General features: G+C 44.5%; 1 protein-coding gene across 1 annotated transcript; it reads right to left on the reverse strand.

Annotated features, from left to right (window-relative positions):
• Positions 1-4581: 4581 nt before the first annotated feature.
• Positions 4582-16801, reverse strand: GCNT2 (glucosaminyl (N-acetyl) transferase 2 (I blood group)). Its single transcript, XM_042049006.1, is given in 8 exon segments — positions 4582-4745; positions 12138-12320; positions 14058-14187; positions 15184-15342; positions 15345-15578; positions 15580-15713; positions 15716-15906; positions 16755-16801. Coding segments are annotated over 6 exon segments (849 nt in total). The 3' UTR covers positions 4582-4745; positions 12138-12320; positions 14058-14103.
• Positions 16802-17865: the final 1064 nt, after the last annotated feature.

Here is a 17865-nt window from a genome sequence, read left to right on the forward strand (position 1 = left end):
ATTTCTTTTTTTTTTTTTTCATGTGTCACTGGACTCAACTGGAGCAGCTGCCTGGCTCCTAGTCCTGGTATTATGTCTGCTATATCTTCTTTTGAGCTGGCACAAGACTGCTTGGCCTCTTGGCAGAGGAACAGATATAGCTCAGACACAGACAGTTCTAGCAAGAGTGGGAATGGGAGGGCTGTGAGCCTGCTGGTTTAGGCTGGCATTGCTGCCAGACATCAAGCCACAAGCTCAGCCTTTGACTTGTCCTCCCTTCTCTTAAAAAAATCCTGTTTGTGGATCTGCTGCCAGGGAATTTAGTTCAGGCTCCCAGACCAGAGCCCCAGAGCAGCATTTGTGCCAATGCCTGGTTTGCAGTGGCAGGCTCAAGCCCTCCAGGGAACAGGAGGAGGCACAGTGCTGCATCCTGCTTCCCTTAGACCCCTTCTCACAGCTGTGCTGCCCGGGACTCTCTCACAAACCCTGCAGCCTGACACGTGCTGCCACACATTTTTTTGGCTGCTGTGCACACCTCTGATGTCAAAGTCACACACAGAACATACATCTTCCCAGGGGTGAGGAATTCTGGTTGTATTTGAATGTGTTTGGCTAAAAGGGAAATTGCATGAAACCTGCAAGTTATTCTGAGGGCTTGGGTGAGGCCCTGGGAGCTGACTCATGTCTCAGCTCTCCTGTTAACTTCACAGTGCTGTGCTGTGGGGTAGAAAACAAGATCCTGATGGTGCTTACTGCACCTGGAGAAATAGTGTGTCTGAGGAAGGTAAAAGCTTGTGAAGAAGCCCTCAGCTCCCATATCTCACAGATAGGAACACCTGTAAGAGAAAGCTCCACTTAATTTGAGGTTTAGCAAGCATTGGTCCTCTCAGCTTGTGCATCCCATGGCAGCTACTGTGCTGCAGAGCCACCCAGCAGAGTACTCCATGTCTTGCAGTAATAGACAGTTAAACAAACCCTGATGATGAGTCCAGGGTTTGTTCTAGGCTAAGACAAAACAAGCAAGGAGTGAAGCAATGGTGATGTCTCCTCCCCACCACTGACAGGAGGTGCAATGCTAGCTCCTCCAAATGCCTTCTGCTCCCTGCCTCACACACGGAGTGACAGAAGAGGAACACATGCTGCTTCTGTCTTTCATTTTTGATATATTGAATATCTCAGGTGCTAGGGAATTAAGGAAAAGTGTTGCAGTATCTACACCAGGTACAGAAGTTTGCACAGTCATGGAGCTGCTGCTACAGCCTCACACAGTGCATAAAAACATCCTTGATGCTAGGAGTGCACAAAGGCTGAGGAAAAGGAACTGGTGATTTTCATTCATAAGCATGAATCCTAATCCCAAAGTGATGGCAGCTTGTGCAGATGTACTTGTCATAGCTTCAGACCTTTTTCCAGTGGGGTCCTGAGCCCCTCCAAGGATGGAGGCTGCCCAGCCTCCCTGGACAGCCTGTTCCTGTTCTCAGTTTAATGTCCTTGGAGTCAAAAGGCTGCAGTTCCACATCCTACAGTGAGATTTCAGCTCTTTGGATAAGGTGTGTAGAAGTCTTTAGGAGCAAATAAGCAGAAAGGCATCCAGTGAGTTGTCTAAGCAAGTCAAACTGACTTCAGTGGAAAGTCTGACTTGCTTGGAAATCCCATTAGAGAGAGCACCATGTCCTTTGCATGCCCCATCCTGGTCAGGGTTTCGGTGAGTGACTGAACAGAACTGAAACTTTTCTTCCTTGTTTATACTGATTCAGAAAGGCATCCTCAATTCAGAAATAATTTAATATTTTTCTTTTTTTTTTTTTTTTTTTTTTTGCTTTGCCATATTTATGGAAGACAAGGAGGTACAGATACCGGAGCCCAAGCTCCCTCAGTGGAGGTGCACCACAGCTGCTGAACTGAATCACTGCTGTTACTGTTGTGCAGGGAAATCTAACCTTCCTTAACATCCTTCCTACCAGCCACCCCCTCCAGTTTTTCATCTTCCCCTATCTTTTACTGTTATTTCAAAGTAACACCAATACAGTAAGCCCTCACTGGTCTTGATGCACTTCTCCAGCTTGGCTGCCAGAAATCATTGCTTCATCTCTTCTGCAGTGATTAACTGTATTGTTAATCAATTTCTACCAAAAAAAAGGAGACTGATGAGGCAGGTGTTGCACCCAAAAGTCAGTCACACAGTGAAAACAGATTAATTTACTCACAGAAAAGCACAACCTGGAGTAGCATTCATGAAAACAAAACAAAATTTAAAAAAAACCCTTAAATAACATCTGGGCAGAAATCTGTGATGTTTTTCTGGATTCTTACTTAAACAGGTAATATAACTCATAATATATCTGTATACCCATAAAATATCTGTGTTTCTTCAGGTTCAGAGTGCAACATGCTGTTATATCCATAAGCTTCAAACTGCCAAGCTCATTGCTTCTGCTGTTGGGTGATATTTTGCTATTTGCCTCTAGAGCCTGAACAGTGAAATATAATGTTGTCGGCACCCCGGGCTACTTAAAATATTCCAAAAAAATGGTGAGCATGCCTTTATTTTATTTGGGATTTTTCAGTTTGGGAAATATGCAGTTTTTTAGACCAAGGAAGGGATGCGCTGGTCCCAGACCTCTCTTAAGTCGCTAGACCTTCCTAAGACTCCCTCTTTAGAAGAATTACTGGCTCTGAAATACTTCTGTCTTCAGCTGCCACCATGACAGCAAGATAGCAAAGCCCTCTTCTCCCCTCTTCAAAATACTAAACAGAATTTCTTCTCTGGAGGTAAACTTTTGGTGCCTTTCTGCAGGAATCTGCATCATTAGGTGTTGGCAGCTATAAAAGCAGAATGAGCTGACTGAGGCAGATCCTGTCTGTTCAGAACCTTCCCTGCAGGTTACCAGCCACGCTTCAGGACATCCAGATGTGTTGAGTTGCTGGTACAGAACTGCTGCAGTTTGCAATCCAGTTTGCTAAAAGACCCAAAAGAAATTTGCAATGGTTTCATAAAGTTGGCAGTAAATTGCTGTTATTCAAGAGGTATTCTTTGAGCCATCACTGCTTGCTCAGAAGAAAGGCAGGAGGGCAGCACACAGCCTCCCTAGATTCAGGCATCCCGATTTTTACTGCTTTTGTGCAGCTGACTGGGTCACTCCACGGTGCTGTTAACATGCTGCGTGAATACAACCACAATAGCTACAGGAATAAGCATTCATAGCTTTGCTTCCTTGCTTTGTTTTTTAAGACATGATGACTGATACCTGTAACTTTTGTCTTCTGTTTGCAACGCTAAAACATTTTGAAGTCCCCATTTTATTTTTTTATTTTTCTCTGCAGCATGCTTATCTGTTGAGATTTTGTGTCCTTCACAAAGGGTTTGAAGGGAAAATCTGCTCAGATGTTGGATGGCCTCCCTCTAGTGGCTGTTACTGTGGGATAAAAGTAGGGCTGTGATCGAGCAAACCCAAGGTTAAGTGTTTCCATCAACCACTGTATGAAATTAAAGTGAGTAAACTTGGGAAGTCTTATGCCACATCGAAATATGACACAGAGTCGCTGCGTTATTGCTAAAGCTTAGCTACTGCTTTTCCAGTCCTGAAAATACTTACCTTCCCCACTTTGCATCTCTCCCGTGAGTGCTTACGCTGGATGATCTAAGGACACTGGCAAACCGAAGTCTGAGTGAAAATATTTTTTTAAAATTTTTTTTCCAGTTCAGTCAGTCAGCCAAGTAAGACAAATATGCAAGCCCCTGTTTTTCAGACATGGACTCCTGTGCCTGAAATCCTATCTGACTTTTCTAACCACGCACACTGATCTAGTAAAAGATCCTGTTTGCTCTTACAAACTTTGTCCCAAGAGATACTTAAAGAACAGGCATGATCTGGGAAATGCAGCATCTTTATTCCAGTAGTTTTCTGTTATTCTCTGTAGTAGATATTGGTGTCTTTGATAAAACCATATCTGTAGGTATAGCCAGCAGTTGTATTCCTGTGTTTAAGATCTTGCTGATTGTGATTCATTACACTTGTCTTTTAGACACAGAAGTGCCAGGAAGGCATGGCTGTGTTTGTATTTTTGTAGAAAGAGGTCACAATGACAGGGTAGCAAGACAAAAGTTGGGGCTGGAAAATATCCCATTAGAAATGACAAGAATTAAAAGCTCCTCCAGCTTCAAGAGGAGCTTTGCCCTGGTGTCTCCTTTTGGATCTCTTGTACTTTGGCCTCCAAGTGTTAAGTGGAAGGTGAGATTTGCAGACAGTGTGAGACAGCCCAATCCAAGCTGCATCTACAGAACATCCCCAAAAACCCTGTCTCATGAGTTTATGCTCTGACACAGCAGACATTAAAACTGCTGCTGCTATTCTCTTGGCTGCTTTTAGTGATGTTGTGGGCTGGGTTATTGTTACCTGAAAATACCAGTGGAATTTCCTCTGTCAGTGAAGAGAAACCAATACTTTTACTCACTAGATTTTCCACAAATGAATTCTGAGTGATATTTGTGTATGTCCACTGATTTCAGTGTAGTTATGTCAGTGTGAAATTGCTGTCATTGATGCTGACTGAAGTTCTCAGTTTTTTTTTTCTCATCAACACAAATAACTATGTTATGGATTAAGGTTTCTTGAAATAAAATATTTATTGCTAGCACAGGAACAAGAAATGGAGAAAAATGTACACATTACCATGACAACCTCCATGGGTCTCTTTCATATCAACCCATTTCACCACTTCCAGGTCACCACCCCATGATGTATTGGTCATGGATCCTGGGACACCTGAAACTAGGTAAGAGAAAATCAAGTAGCTAGTCTTTTTAACAGCATTTTGTTTAGGTTTGTGTCCACTCTCTAGGACCTTTCTCCACAGAACTGGGATAAAATACTTCAGAATACACGTTAACAGATGCCTGGCTGATAACCTTGTCAAGTTTCTCCACTGAGAGCAGCTTTCATGACACAGACAAGATGTCAGCCCAGAAGACCTAAAGACTTCATCTGAAAAGTAAAATCCCTCGTCTGCTACAGCCTCAGTATAATACTGCACATGATCATTCATGTAACCTTCCCAACCAACACTGCCCTCCAAGTGCTATTTGAACACTGGCCACTAACACATGATACCTTCACATTAATTGAATAGTAAATACTGGATTTCTGCTTTGGTTTTTGTCATTTGTTTGTTTGTGGGTTGGTTGGTTTAAGGAAAGAGACTAACAGAACAAATTCAAGCATGATATAATTGGAAGGAGTTATTGAAACACAGTTATAGCCTATGATGTTATATAATTATATATATATATATATATATATATATATATATATATATATATTTAGGCAGATCACAGGACCTATCCAGGATATAAATGGGTAAGAGTTTATCCTCTGCTTGTTACTAATTATTACCTTCTGCTTGTCACTAAAAACATCTTCTACTGGGCCAGGTTTCTCAAAGTCCCATCCAACCTGGTCTTCAACACCTCCAGGAATGGGGTATCCACAGCTCCTCTGGACAACCTGTCCAGTGCCTCACCACCCTCACAGTAAAGAATTTCTTCCATATATCCAATCTAAATCCACCCTGTCTCAGTGTAAAGCCATGCCCCCATGTCTTATCCCTACAGACCCCTGTAAGAAGTCCCTCTCCAGCTCTCTTGCAGAACCCTGTTTAGGTACTGGAAGGATGCTCTAAGGTCAGCCCAGAGCCTTCTCTTCTCCAGGCTGAACAACCCCAGCTCTCTCAGCCTGTCTTCATAGGAGAGGTGCTCCAGCCCTCTGAGCATCTTTGTAGTCCTCCTCTGGCCTTGCTCCAACAGGTCCATGTCCTTCTTACATTGGGTGCCTCAGAGCTGGGGCATTCCCAGTGGGTTCTCACAAGGGTAGAGTAGAGGGCAGTACCACCTCCCCCAGCCTGCTGGCCATGCTGCTTTGGATGCAGCCCAGGATATGTTTGGCTTTCTGGGCTGCAGCCACACACTGCTGGGTCATGCTGAGCAACCAACACCCCCAAGTCCTTCTCCCCAGGGCTGCTCTCAATCCATTCTCCCCCAGCCTGTATTTGTGCTTGGAATTGCCCTGACCCAGGTGCAGAACCTTGCACTTGGCCTTGTTGAACTCCATGAGGTTCACACAGGCCCCCCTCTCCAGCCTGTCCCGGTTCCTCTGGATTCCATCCCTTCATTCCCACAATGTATTGACTGCACCACACAGGTCAGTGTGATCAGCAGACTTGCTGAGAGTGCCCTCAATCCCACTGTCCATGTCACTGACTAAGGTGTTAAACAGTGCCAGTGCCAATACCAACCCCTGAGGAATGCCACTCATAGCAAGTGCCACACCAACTCACACCAAGTGCCACGCCACAAAAACCAACTCATGACTTTGATATCAAATGCAAAAAAGACTGTATGATTCAACTGCAGAACCAGCACAGCACTTTGCCATAAACAGCAGTGTGGGTCAGCTATAAGCAGAACTTAATGACTTTATTTCTCCCCTTCTGTTTATTGGGTTTATCAAATAAAGCAACATGCTGAAAAGTGTGGTTTTGTCCCAGGGAAAATTCAGCAAAGTATTTCTTTTTCACAGAAAGGATTAAGGTAAAGATAACACTTTATGAGAGAGAAAAAGGGGCAGTGATGGCAGGGGATAAATGCTTTAAATAGCCTGGTATGTGCACTGCCATCCCAAATTAAAAGCCTCTTCATAACAGATGGCAGTAAATGTGGAATGTGGGAAGTTTTGGAAAATGCTGATACAATGTCAAAACAGAAAGGTATCTGACAAAACAGGAATGACCCCAGGACATCCACAAAAATACTGGAAGACAATGCCTCCCAGGAATACAAAACTACTGACTTCATATTATTCACCATCTCCCAAAATGAGCAAACTAGGCATCTTTGCAAGTTAATTATAAGTAGGGTAAAGTGTAGCTCAATACAGGAGAAAAAAAAATTATCATATTTTTCTTTAAATAAGTGCTTAAGTGACTGATTTCAGATTCAGAAATTCCCTGGGGTGCTGTTCTTAAAAAGACAGTTTGTCTGAGCAGTGATGCTGCTTATGAAAGCTAAAACAAATTTTGTCATGGGTTGCTCACTCTACGTTTGTTCAGTTCTTAACTCCCATTCCATCAAGGTCAGCGGAGTTTCGTCCCTGAAAACCAGGAACAGAAAAGAGCCCCCTCGTGGGCAGCACTACAGAGCACTGCTCTGGAAACCAGTTTGCTGGCGCCAGGCCTTAAGAACAGCCACCAGCAGCACTGCGCTGCTCAGGTGTGGAGACAGCCACAGGAAAGACGGGTCAGCCCCTCTGATGCCTTTAATTTCGTGCCATTTCTTACCGGTGGAGGTTTGGAGGAAGGAAAAACACTGCTTCAGAGCCTGGACCTCCATGACAGGAGGTCACAACCAACCCCAAAGGCAACATCCTCTCTAAGCCCTTCCCTTCAGTTTTTTTGCCGTTACAGTTCCAGTGTGAGCTGTTCTGCATATGTTGGCTCCAAGAGGCAGCCCATTCCCTTTCCTCCTTGCCTCACCCCACAGATTATGAAGACAAACACACGCAGCTTACACAACATGAGCCACTGCATCCACATTTCTGTAACATGCATGCTTAAACCAACATTAGGCTGGAAATCTTGCAAGCATAAAAGGCTGCCAGATTTGCCTTGACCTTCCAAGTGCCCTACTTGTGATCCCAGGGTCAAACCTAGCTGCCAGCAGGCTAATCTCTACCAGCCCCCTGAAACAGCCTGTGCTTCCCCTTTAGCATTTCCTTACAATTTCTTCACCCTCCTATGCCACCAACTGAGCTAAGATTTTCTCCTGCACTTTACAAGCTGATGCACAGGAGTTTGCTCTTTAGAAATCTGCCTGAACTGTTCCCATCCTTGGGAATATTATTCTGCAAGACATGATTGAAATCAACGGTAACTTTTGCTGGGCACCAGGGCCACATATTTTTGTTTGGGAAACATGCAGGGCTTGAGGTGGGTCACATATAAGTGGGCTGCAGGACACTTACAATCAGTAGGGACATGTCCCCAGTGCTGCCTGCCCCTCAGGCAGGGTGCCTGCCTTGCCAGCAGTGTGCCACATGCCCACTCCAGCACCATGGCCTTCGGAGAGCCCCCTCTGCCCACCACTCACGCCCGTTGTGCCTCAGCAGCACAGCAGTGCCCAGCAGCACCAGTCCCTTCACCCAGCTCCATCACAGTGCCCACACTGCCAGCCTTGGCCCACCTCTGGACCACCAGAACCTCCTGGATGATCCCCTTCCTGAAACCAATGCCACAAACCACCTCCCACAACAGGGAAGGGCAGTCTCCCCACCACCCAAAGTCCAGCCACCAGTGTTTAGGAAGACGGAGAGAAGCTGATGAGCAGTTGTGGTAGGATGAAAATGGTCACCTCTTAACCCTGTACAGCAACAGGAATTTGTCTGACCAGGCACATAAGACAGCATGCAAGAATTATGTGCTCTGAAATTCTGGTTTGTCTGTTTTCTTGTTTGCCTGGCAAGACAATCCCACCTGACTAGGGAAGGGAGGTGGCTGGTAAGATGCAGGGCAGTCCTCAGAAGAAAAGATTTTCTTTCAAGATGAGATTGCAACAAGGGAGAAAAAAAAAAAACAACACCCCTCCCTAAAAATGTACAAAGGCTCAATTTCATATTTTGCCACCAGAACTTTTAATTTAATTGGGGTATGCAAATGCAAAAATGTGTGTGTGCAGGCGTGAAGGTTTAACTAAAATAAACTCAAGATTGTTGGGCTTCAAAGCAGACCTCAGAACCTGGAAAGAAGGAACTAGAACTCAGAAAAAAACAAGAAGCTTATTTAAAACAAAGTGTTTTGATTTAAGGCAATGCATGTCATTTTCTTGAGCTGTTAGGCTGGTGACACTCATAAGAGAGCTAAACTGCACCTCCTGTCTTTAAACATCTGATGGATAATAAAGAAAAGGTCTCAGTTCTAGCTTCCTTTGATATGTTTTTGGAGGAAGTTTTTCTGAGCTGTTTCTGACCCATAAACTAATTCTAGTGTATATGGGAAGGTTGCAATCCTGTTTTAGAGGAGCTGAATTCTAGAGGGTGGTTGAGGAAACACTTGCTTCTCCCAGTGGGAGTGAGCTGGACTTGTAGGGACATGCTGGGTGCCAAGGACAGGCAATGGGAGAGCTGCTCTGCAGGAACTTCCAGTGCCCACCCCAGCACCCATTCAGGCATGGTTCTGCCAGCTTCCACCCTGGCCATGTGCTGGCATCAGGGTTTGTATCTCAACATGTGCAACACAGCTTTAGGTGTGGTCAGATGAGTTTGCTCATAGGTGAAAGGAGGGGAGAGGCTCAGGTGGTCTGACTGGATCTTCCCCCTAAAAAAACCCAAGGGCTCTTGGCAGTTCAGCATCTGGGAATGTCAAGAAAATTCTCTGTTACTGCTGGACTGATGTTTAGTTGGTTACATGCATGAGTTATCACATATGTTACCTGATGCTGTTATTTAGAAAAAAAAATAAATCTTCCTTAAATTACTCTCCTCTAATTCTATTCTTCAAGGAGTTGTGCTCTTTGAAGCCTCTTACACCAATGTCTGATAGCTGAAAATATAAAGGAGAACCAAGTGAGGGAGCACTAGCCCATTTAGTAGCTGTGCTTTTTCAAGAAGTCTTATTGAAGACATACCCACCCTTATTCCATCATCACTAAGTGCTGTTTCAGTGAGAAGCACATGACTGGTTGTGAAGAAAAGTATTACTCCTTTGCAGTACTTAAACTCCAAAGACTGTGAACTACATATAGACCAAAGCCTGTTTTATCTTCTCAGGTGAACTATAATATCTGAATGGTGGATAGAGGACAAGTAATTTTTCAGAAATACTGCAATTAAGAAGGTGTTTTTTGTGATTGATGCAATGGTATTGCAACACTTTCCCTTGAGCAGGTTTTTCAAAAGAAGACGGTTTTGATGGTGAGATTATGACTTTGTGGGCATAGACTCAAAATCAGTCACAGGAAAATCCCTATTTTTTTAATGCTTTATTCCTATGAGAAGTTCTTGCTCAATCAGGAAGTCTCATTAAAATAATAGAGAATAGGAACAAAAGAATGAGGATTAGTTATATGAGTAATGATGCAGACATAGGTACAAAATACTTCTTTTTCTAGAATGCAGCTTATTCAACCAGCATCACTGTCTGGAATCATATTAAAAAACTTTCTGTGTCTCTGTCTGTCTGACTTTTGAAGGGTGGGGACTAAGCTAAGGAAAATTAACAATGATACCAGGCAGAACAGACCCACATTAGTGTGTGTTAGTGTGACGTGTGCGTTGCAGGGAAGGTTGTTCCAAGATCCCGTCTACAAATGACAGTGGGATGGAGAGGTACCAAAATGGTTTTTAATTATTAAGTTGCTGTGGTGAAAAGCTCAGTGCAAGCTAAAGCATCTGAAAAAACCACAGGTCTGCCTGTTCAAGCAAATGGCCATGTGAAAACTTAAAAATAAGGAAATGGCTAATGGGGTAGATTAATATACTAGCGTGCTACTCAGAATTTTCTGGTGTTTCTCTTTCACCTCACACTCACATTCAAGGGATGTGAATGAGGTGTTCCTTGACAGCTAACAGCTCTACTTGGGAAGTAAGGCTACTGCATCAGATAAATTGCAGTGAAGCACAACTCCCATCTCTCCTGAGATCCTACTGGTTTGACTTCAGCATTACCTGCCACTACTGGAGACATACCTGTGGCCATTTTTCTTATTTTTCTGTGTAGCATTCAACTCCCAACTGAGGAGTTGCCATCAGGATGATGCAGATATACTTTCAAAGTCTAGGAGTGGTTTAACACTCCACCCACAAACAAAACTGTCCACCATTTTCACTCCTTTGCAATAATTGACAAAAGTAATGGCTATATTAGCTCCCTTCTTCCTGCCCGGGGAGAGTGAGGTGGGGCTGATTCTTGGAGTTTAGACAGACACAATAAGGAACCGTGTCAAAGCCACTTAGAGTTGTGTTTGGCATACAGCCAGGTGAATCCTTGGAAAAGTAAGCACGAGTTAGAATGCAACACCATCTTCCATTGATTCCCAACTTCTGTGTCAGATTAGCAGCAACAAAACACACTCGTTTTTCACACACTGAAACATTCCAGGTTTAGGCTGCTTATGTCCTCAGATGCAAGGAGCTCTGTGGTTCTGTGACCTACCCATCCAGATCAAGAGTGGTCTGGGCTTGTGGGCTTGCACAGGACACTGTGGGCTACCTGCTCTAGTAATCAACTACCTCATAGTCACACTGATGCAGAAGTTTGTCAGGTTTGCAGCAGGCAGTGACTGCATGCTGTGTACCCCATGTCCCTTTTGAGCTGCCACAAGAGCAGCTGCGACGTGGTGTTCCCTTCCCACCCCCTTCCCCTGGGACAGATGACCCACACTCTGGGGAAGAGAGAGAAACCACACATTAGTGTCTTTTCTTGCATGGCAGCTCAGAAGGGCTGCTCCAGCATGGCAGGATGGGCCTGCAGCCTGGTTCAGTAGCCAGGACATACCCGGGCACTCGCACTGGGAAGGGAGTGAATGGGTGATTGCTGTGGCAGCCAGTTGTTACAGGCCAACTTGCAGCTCATAGCCTGAGGGGATTGCTAAGCATTTAGGAGCTCTTGTATTTCGATTGGTAATACTCACTGAATGCTCACTGCCTCAGACGAGCGATCCTGCAGTAGCTTAGTGTGTTCCCACACTCCCCTGCAATATGTGCACCTGAGGAGGCAGGAGCACTGGGATGAGGTTACTGATGCTGGGCTTGGGGTGAGATGGGAAAATCAACATGTCTGGGTGTGAATGTTCTCATGCAGAGGCTTTTTTGTGGTATTCAGGAACAGACTCTGCTATCTCTTACACATATCATCAGGAAAGGAAAGCAATAGGAAAGGAGAACATTGGAAAACTGGTCCCCACAGCAGCAGCAGCTGTTGCACATATCCTATTAAAGCAGGTAAGAGACAATGCCTCTGATATGTTTCCCAGGCTGCTGGTTCTGGTGTCTTTGTAACAGTGCAGAGCGGACAGAGGACAACTTGCCAAGAGGCTGTCAAGAGGGACTCCAAAAAGGGTTTATTTTGGCAACAAAGGGCTTTTAGTGCTCACCCATCTTGTGCACACTCACCCTTAGCAAAGAGAGCAGAGGTGACAGTGGAACCAGACTGTTATTCCACAGGTGAACCAGTTCTGAAAAAGCAGTTCAGTCCAGTGCATTAGACCGGGAGTCAGGTGTCTGTACCAGCGCTGGCTTTGCCCACGGTCTGCTTTAAGACACTGAGAATATCATTCCACCCTCTTCTACCTGCTTCTGTGAAAGGAAAATAAAAGCACTGATTTCCCTTGTAAAAGCGAGTTGGCGTCTCTGAATGAGAGGTGCTGCGATGACTTCTTGTGACCTTTTTTCCCCCACTTGAACAAGGTGCGAATTGCTAGTGACCAGCAGAGGTGTATGTCCATGGGCACACCCCTGCATACCCTGAGGGATTGTTTTCACCCGAGACTGCCTGTGACCCAAATCATTCATATGCTGTGACTATGCTGCATGAAAATGAGGGCAGGAATTTGGCTTGGAAGAAGTAAGGGGGCTCAACAGCATGGACTGGGGATGCACACGTCTTCCATGGCCATCAGAACCTACTTTCTGCTTTATATGAGCAGAGAGAGGAAGGGTGGTCCAGTGGTAACACTGCTGGCCTGGGACATGGCCACTGATCTGCACTGTGATGGTTCGTGCTTCTTGAGAGACCTGGGGAAAGTCATTAAGGGCCAGATACTTCAGACCTACATACCTTGGAAATACTTTCCTTTAATTTCCCCATGCTTCTCTTTCTTATCTGAAAGGTGACTTTCAAGAATTTTCTGTCATGCAGGAGTCATGTGGAAGATAAGTGGCCTGAGATAAATACCAAAGATAAGTTAAGGCTGTTACTTGAAAACCAGCTAAATGGGAGTTGAAAGTCTTCAGCCTTTAAGGGGGTAAGAAAAAGTCTTGGTCTTCATTACATGACTCTAGGCAAGAAGCACGCTATTTTAAGATTTGGGAAAAGTCTTTTTTTATCTTTTATCTGAACTGAGATTATCATGGCTGATACTGAAACTACAAATAACTGTTTGGTTTAGTTCTTTCATGGTATGCTATCCATCCAAACTGGTCCTTAAATGACTTCTCTGCTTGCCTGGAAGCCTGCAACTTTTTGTTCCACCAGCTGGACCACTGCCTGACATCATTACCTCCCTTTGATATGCCTGGAAACTTAAAGGGAGTGGCCTGGTCAAAGTTGGACAGGAGTTTTTTGTTAGAGCCTGGAACTGAGTCCTGGGCTAACATCTTATGCATGAGAGGGATGACTCCTCACCCCAGAACTGCTCAGCACTCTTGGATACATTCAGGTGAGTGTCTGACTGAGTGTCATTCTTGTAAGTTTGGATTCAGAATCCTGGGCAACCACAGCCTCTGAGCACATCTGTCAGAGCCACATGATCACTTTTGGACAGGCAATCTAATGTGATGGCAAGGAAAAAAAGGAAGAGGAAAAAACCATATCTGCCATGGAAGTGTTGCATCTTTCAGATGCAAAAAGAACAATCACCAAAAAAATGTTATGCCCATACTGGAAAACATACAGTGGTAATCATGGAAATAACAATGAAATATGCAGCCTATGTGAGCTACACAGTGCAGTACAACAAATGTCAACCACCTAAAGCTTTCCGACTGTGGAGAACATATCTGGTCCCAGGTTTATAGCTTCTGAGGCAATGTAGTAAGATAACAGCAACCAGCTTCCTGGAAAAGTGATCTAGCTACAAATAATATATGCTGATGATTACACTATAAATATCTTGATCAATAATCACTTGTGCTTCTTGTGCAGGCCAGTTGTAAAATACAGTTATTGGCAGAGCAAGCACTATAAAGTTATGTGATAATTTGAAAGTTAAAGTAAACATACTCTGCCTCTGTTTACTGCTCCTGTGTTTGTTTCCTGCAAGTTACAGCAGGGAGAAGGTGGAAGGAAAGAAAAAGACAGGAGAGGAAATTTACCTGTGCTTCCATTCCTCATATCCTTGCTTTGGGCTGCTGTGAAGCTCTAGGGAGTCAGGAGCAGTAGAGTCCTACCAGAGGCTTCTAAAAGCAACATGCAGGGGGGTGAAATCCTGTTCATCTTCCAACCCTTTCCCAGTCATGCGAACAAGGTAAAAGTAATGGTAAATACACACAGTAAAGATGAAAATACTGGTCCTGATTCTGCTTCTCTGCACAAATCTTTGACTTTGTCCAATGGAGTTTAGGCAGTAGCTATGAGTACATGGGTTTTTTGCAATTGTTATGGAAGAGATGCTGTGTGTGGTCCCATAGAAAAGTGTGTGAAGACTAGAAGTCGACTCTAGCCTGAATTCAGATTTTCTGGGAGAAATTGACTTCAATGTGTTGAAAAATAAAATTTCCCACAGCAAAATGAACATCTTGTACAAAATTTCTTCGCTACAATGCTATGTAGATTACATATTTTGAATGTTATTACTTCTCTTTTCATCATCTCAGATTTTACAGGTGAATCAGGTGAAGTGTCCAAGGATTTCTGTTTGAACTTAGATCCCTGGACATTTTCCTGCTCAGACATGGAACACTAATGCACATTCTGGACAGCACAGACACCTCTCCCTCAATGCTCAAAAAGGGGCAGTAAGATTATTTGATAGATCAGCCCTATATAACAATTGAAATCTTCATCTAGGTTTCGCCAAAATCAACTTCAGATAATGCTTCTGCATGTGTATGTGAATGTGCACCTATGAAATAGAATCATAAAATGGTTTGGGTTTAAGGAAAAGACCTTAAAGATCTTGTAGTTCTAAACTCCTTTCCATGGGCAGGGACACCTTCCACTAGACCAGGTTGCTCAAAGCCCCATCCAACCCGGCCTTGAACACTTCCAGGGATGGGCCACTCACCACTTCTCTGGGAAGCCTCTTCCTTTGCAACACCGCCACCACAGTAAAGACTTTCTTCCTTATACCTAATCCAAACCTACCCATTTTAAATTTAAAGCCATTCCCCCCGTCCTATCACTGCATGCTCTTGTAAGAAGTCCCTCTCCAGCTTTTTCCATGTGTGAAACAAGCACGAGTGTGTGTATCTACAGAACAAAAAGTGAAAGCATGCTCACATGGATCCTGCTGAGCATCACCCAGAAGTGTCCCTCACAGCTGTTGGTGTCCTCGGGCTGTGCCAGCAGATCAAGAACATGCTGGTCCTGCAGCACGAACCCCACAAAGGGCCTGGTGATGGCCATGTATGCAGAGCCAAAATAGATGGTCAAGTTGTGCAGCCGGGGGCATCTTGCGCACAAATGTTCCACAGCATGAAAGAAAAGGAAGAGTAAAGTTACTCCCTGTGCACATATTTGGTGCAGGTGGTGATGTGGGGAGGTGGCAGCACCCTGGATGTGATGTTCTTGCCCCCAAGGCCCTTCAGCAGCTGGATGACCTCCCTGTTGTCGTTCAAAGAGAGATCTTGACCACAGGTGTTGAGTAGGTAGCACCAGGGCATGGCCAAGGCCAAGCAGGTCTCTTGTGCAGTGGAGGTCAGTCCACAGGGAGGAGATGCTGCCCTAGACCACCCCCTTTGCCCAGGAAACAAGGGAGGTGCTGAGAAAGCAGCGCTGCCTGCTGGAAGGGGAATGGCTCTTTGAATGACATCCACATGAACACAGTAGACATTCCGGGGCATGAACAACTCCCTGAATAAAAGCTAGAAGGTCTCAAACTCTTTGTGCAATGTCACGACATAAGCGAGGGTGCAGGCGGCCTCCTCGGCTGAGAGGGCACAGGCGGTGTGGTGGTTCTGTGGGACGTACTCTGTGCAGTCAGGTTCACTGAATGATATTTTCCTTCAGAAAGGACACCTTGTCTTCAATGAGTGCTTTACAGGCTTCTGCTAAAATAAAACTCATGAGAAGTTCAGCCCCTTAAGAGGTTTTTGTGCTTGCAAAATAACAGCATAGAAAACAAATGGAAGCAAGAACACTGAGAATCAGAGCAGCAAAAAGGCAATATCTGAGTGCTGCTCAGAGGAGCAGTTCGTTGCTCCTCAGAAGAAGAGTCTCTCTTGAAATGCAGTATCAGACACCACCAACAGCTTGTTTTGATGGCTGTGCTTGCTTCCTGCTGGAGGATGCATGGATCCATCTGATGCAGAGTGTGCAGCTGCTGCCCTTACTTTCAATACTAATAGTTGCAGTCGTCATTGGTGTGGAAGCAGCATAAGTAAAGAACAACTTGCAAGCGGAAGCTGCTCCACAGCACCCTGAAGTTTAAACAGACATATTGCATAATTACTGTCTTGGCAATGAGCAGCTGGCACATATTTCACAGTGTCCCCAAATTCAATTTATGGGTACATTCTTAACTGCTCCTTCCACACTCTCCCTACATTATCATATAGCTGTTAAAATTTATGTGCCTGCACCCTGTGACAGGAAACCGCATATTTATCTCATACAATTCTATTTTTTTACTTGCAGGATTTATTTTTTAACCTCCCCAGTGTATCAGTCATCACTGCTTCTGAATTGTGAAAGACTTGTAACATAAAATAAATACTACTTCAATATGTCTCAGAGACAATTACACTGCTAGATCAAGCATATATGAGCTATTGTGTCCTTTCTGCTCTTTGATATCCTGGATAAATATAATTTCTAGAGGGCAATTATCAGAAACTCAGTTCAATACATACCATTTTCCAGCCAAAGAATACAGGATGAAGAAGAACCACTCATCCATCTTCCACCTCTATATTTCTGTCTTCACTATTCTTCATTTCTCATGTAAGGCCACCAACACTCACATATAAGAAGCAATAGAAACTTTTTTGCCTTTGTATATCACAGCCATCAGGTTTTTTTCAGCAACATTTTCATTTGCAAATTTGCAATCTGACAAACAGTTTCTGCTAAGAGTCACGGATGACTTGTGATGAGCTCCAGGCTTACATCCATCATAAGGAACTGGGTTAGCAAAACCTACTATTTAAATGACTTAAACTAACCCTAGGCTTTCTGATGAGACATTTGTATTTCTAAGAGCTGTGTATGCATCTGGTATAACATGCTTATGCAACGAGAGCTTGACATAGCTCTGACTAAAGAAATCCTTGGTAAGTCTCTTTGTTCCAGCTGTGAATCTGTTCATGTGGGTCTCCTGCCATGAGACAGCATGTTTGGGGCATGTAAACTTTTCCCAGCACCATGTTCTTTTGCTCCAAAGTGAGGCAATGCTGAGGCAAAGTCAGTTGATCTGAGATTAGGCTGGTAAATGTTCTGAGTGAGCAGCGCATTGTGCTACAGAGGGAGAAATTCCATCAACTACCTTCCAGCTCTTGCAGACAAAATCACCTCAGGTGCTGGCAGGTCCCTCCCAGAAGCTGCACTTCCATCCTGGCTCCAAACCATCTCCAGGGTTCTCTGTTCAAATGCAGGCTGCTGGCAGTGGCTTCAGCCCATCACATACAGTCAAATGCTCTAATAAGGAGAGGGGCACTGGAGAAACTTTGTAAGGATTTATGGCCAGAATATCCCGCAAGAGGGGCAGTGGTGCAGGACAGATGTGGCAGTCAAGCTTACCTGGAGATAGCAAGGAGCTGAGCCACTCCTCACTGGGCAGTCAGCAGGGACAGGCAGGGATAGCTGTCTCATACTGGAGATCCAGGGGAACGTTCTTCGTGGACACCAGTGCTTTCAGGAGGACAGCTCCAATGGAACTGAGGAGCTGGAATGGAGGTGTGCAAAGTCCCAGGGAGTAACAGAGACTCACCTGATGCTGCTGCAGCCCAACAGTACAGCTTCTTA

The sequence above is a fragment of the Corvus kubaryi genome, unplaced genomic scaffold (assembly GCF_017639235.1).
Source record: "Corvus kubaryi isolate FWS band 111438036 unplaced genomic scaffold, C.kubaryi_AGA036_p1.0 69, whole genome shotgun sequence".
Classification (NCBI taxonomy): domain Eukaryota; kingdom Metazoa; phylum Chordata; class Aves; order Passeriformes; family Corvidae; genus Corvus; species Corvus kubaryi.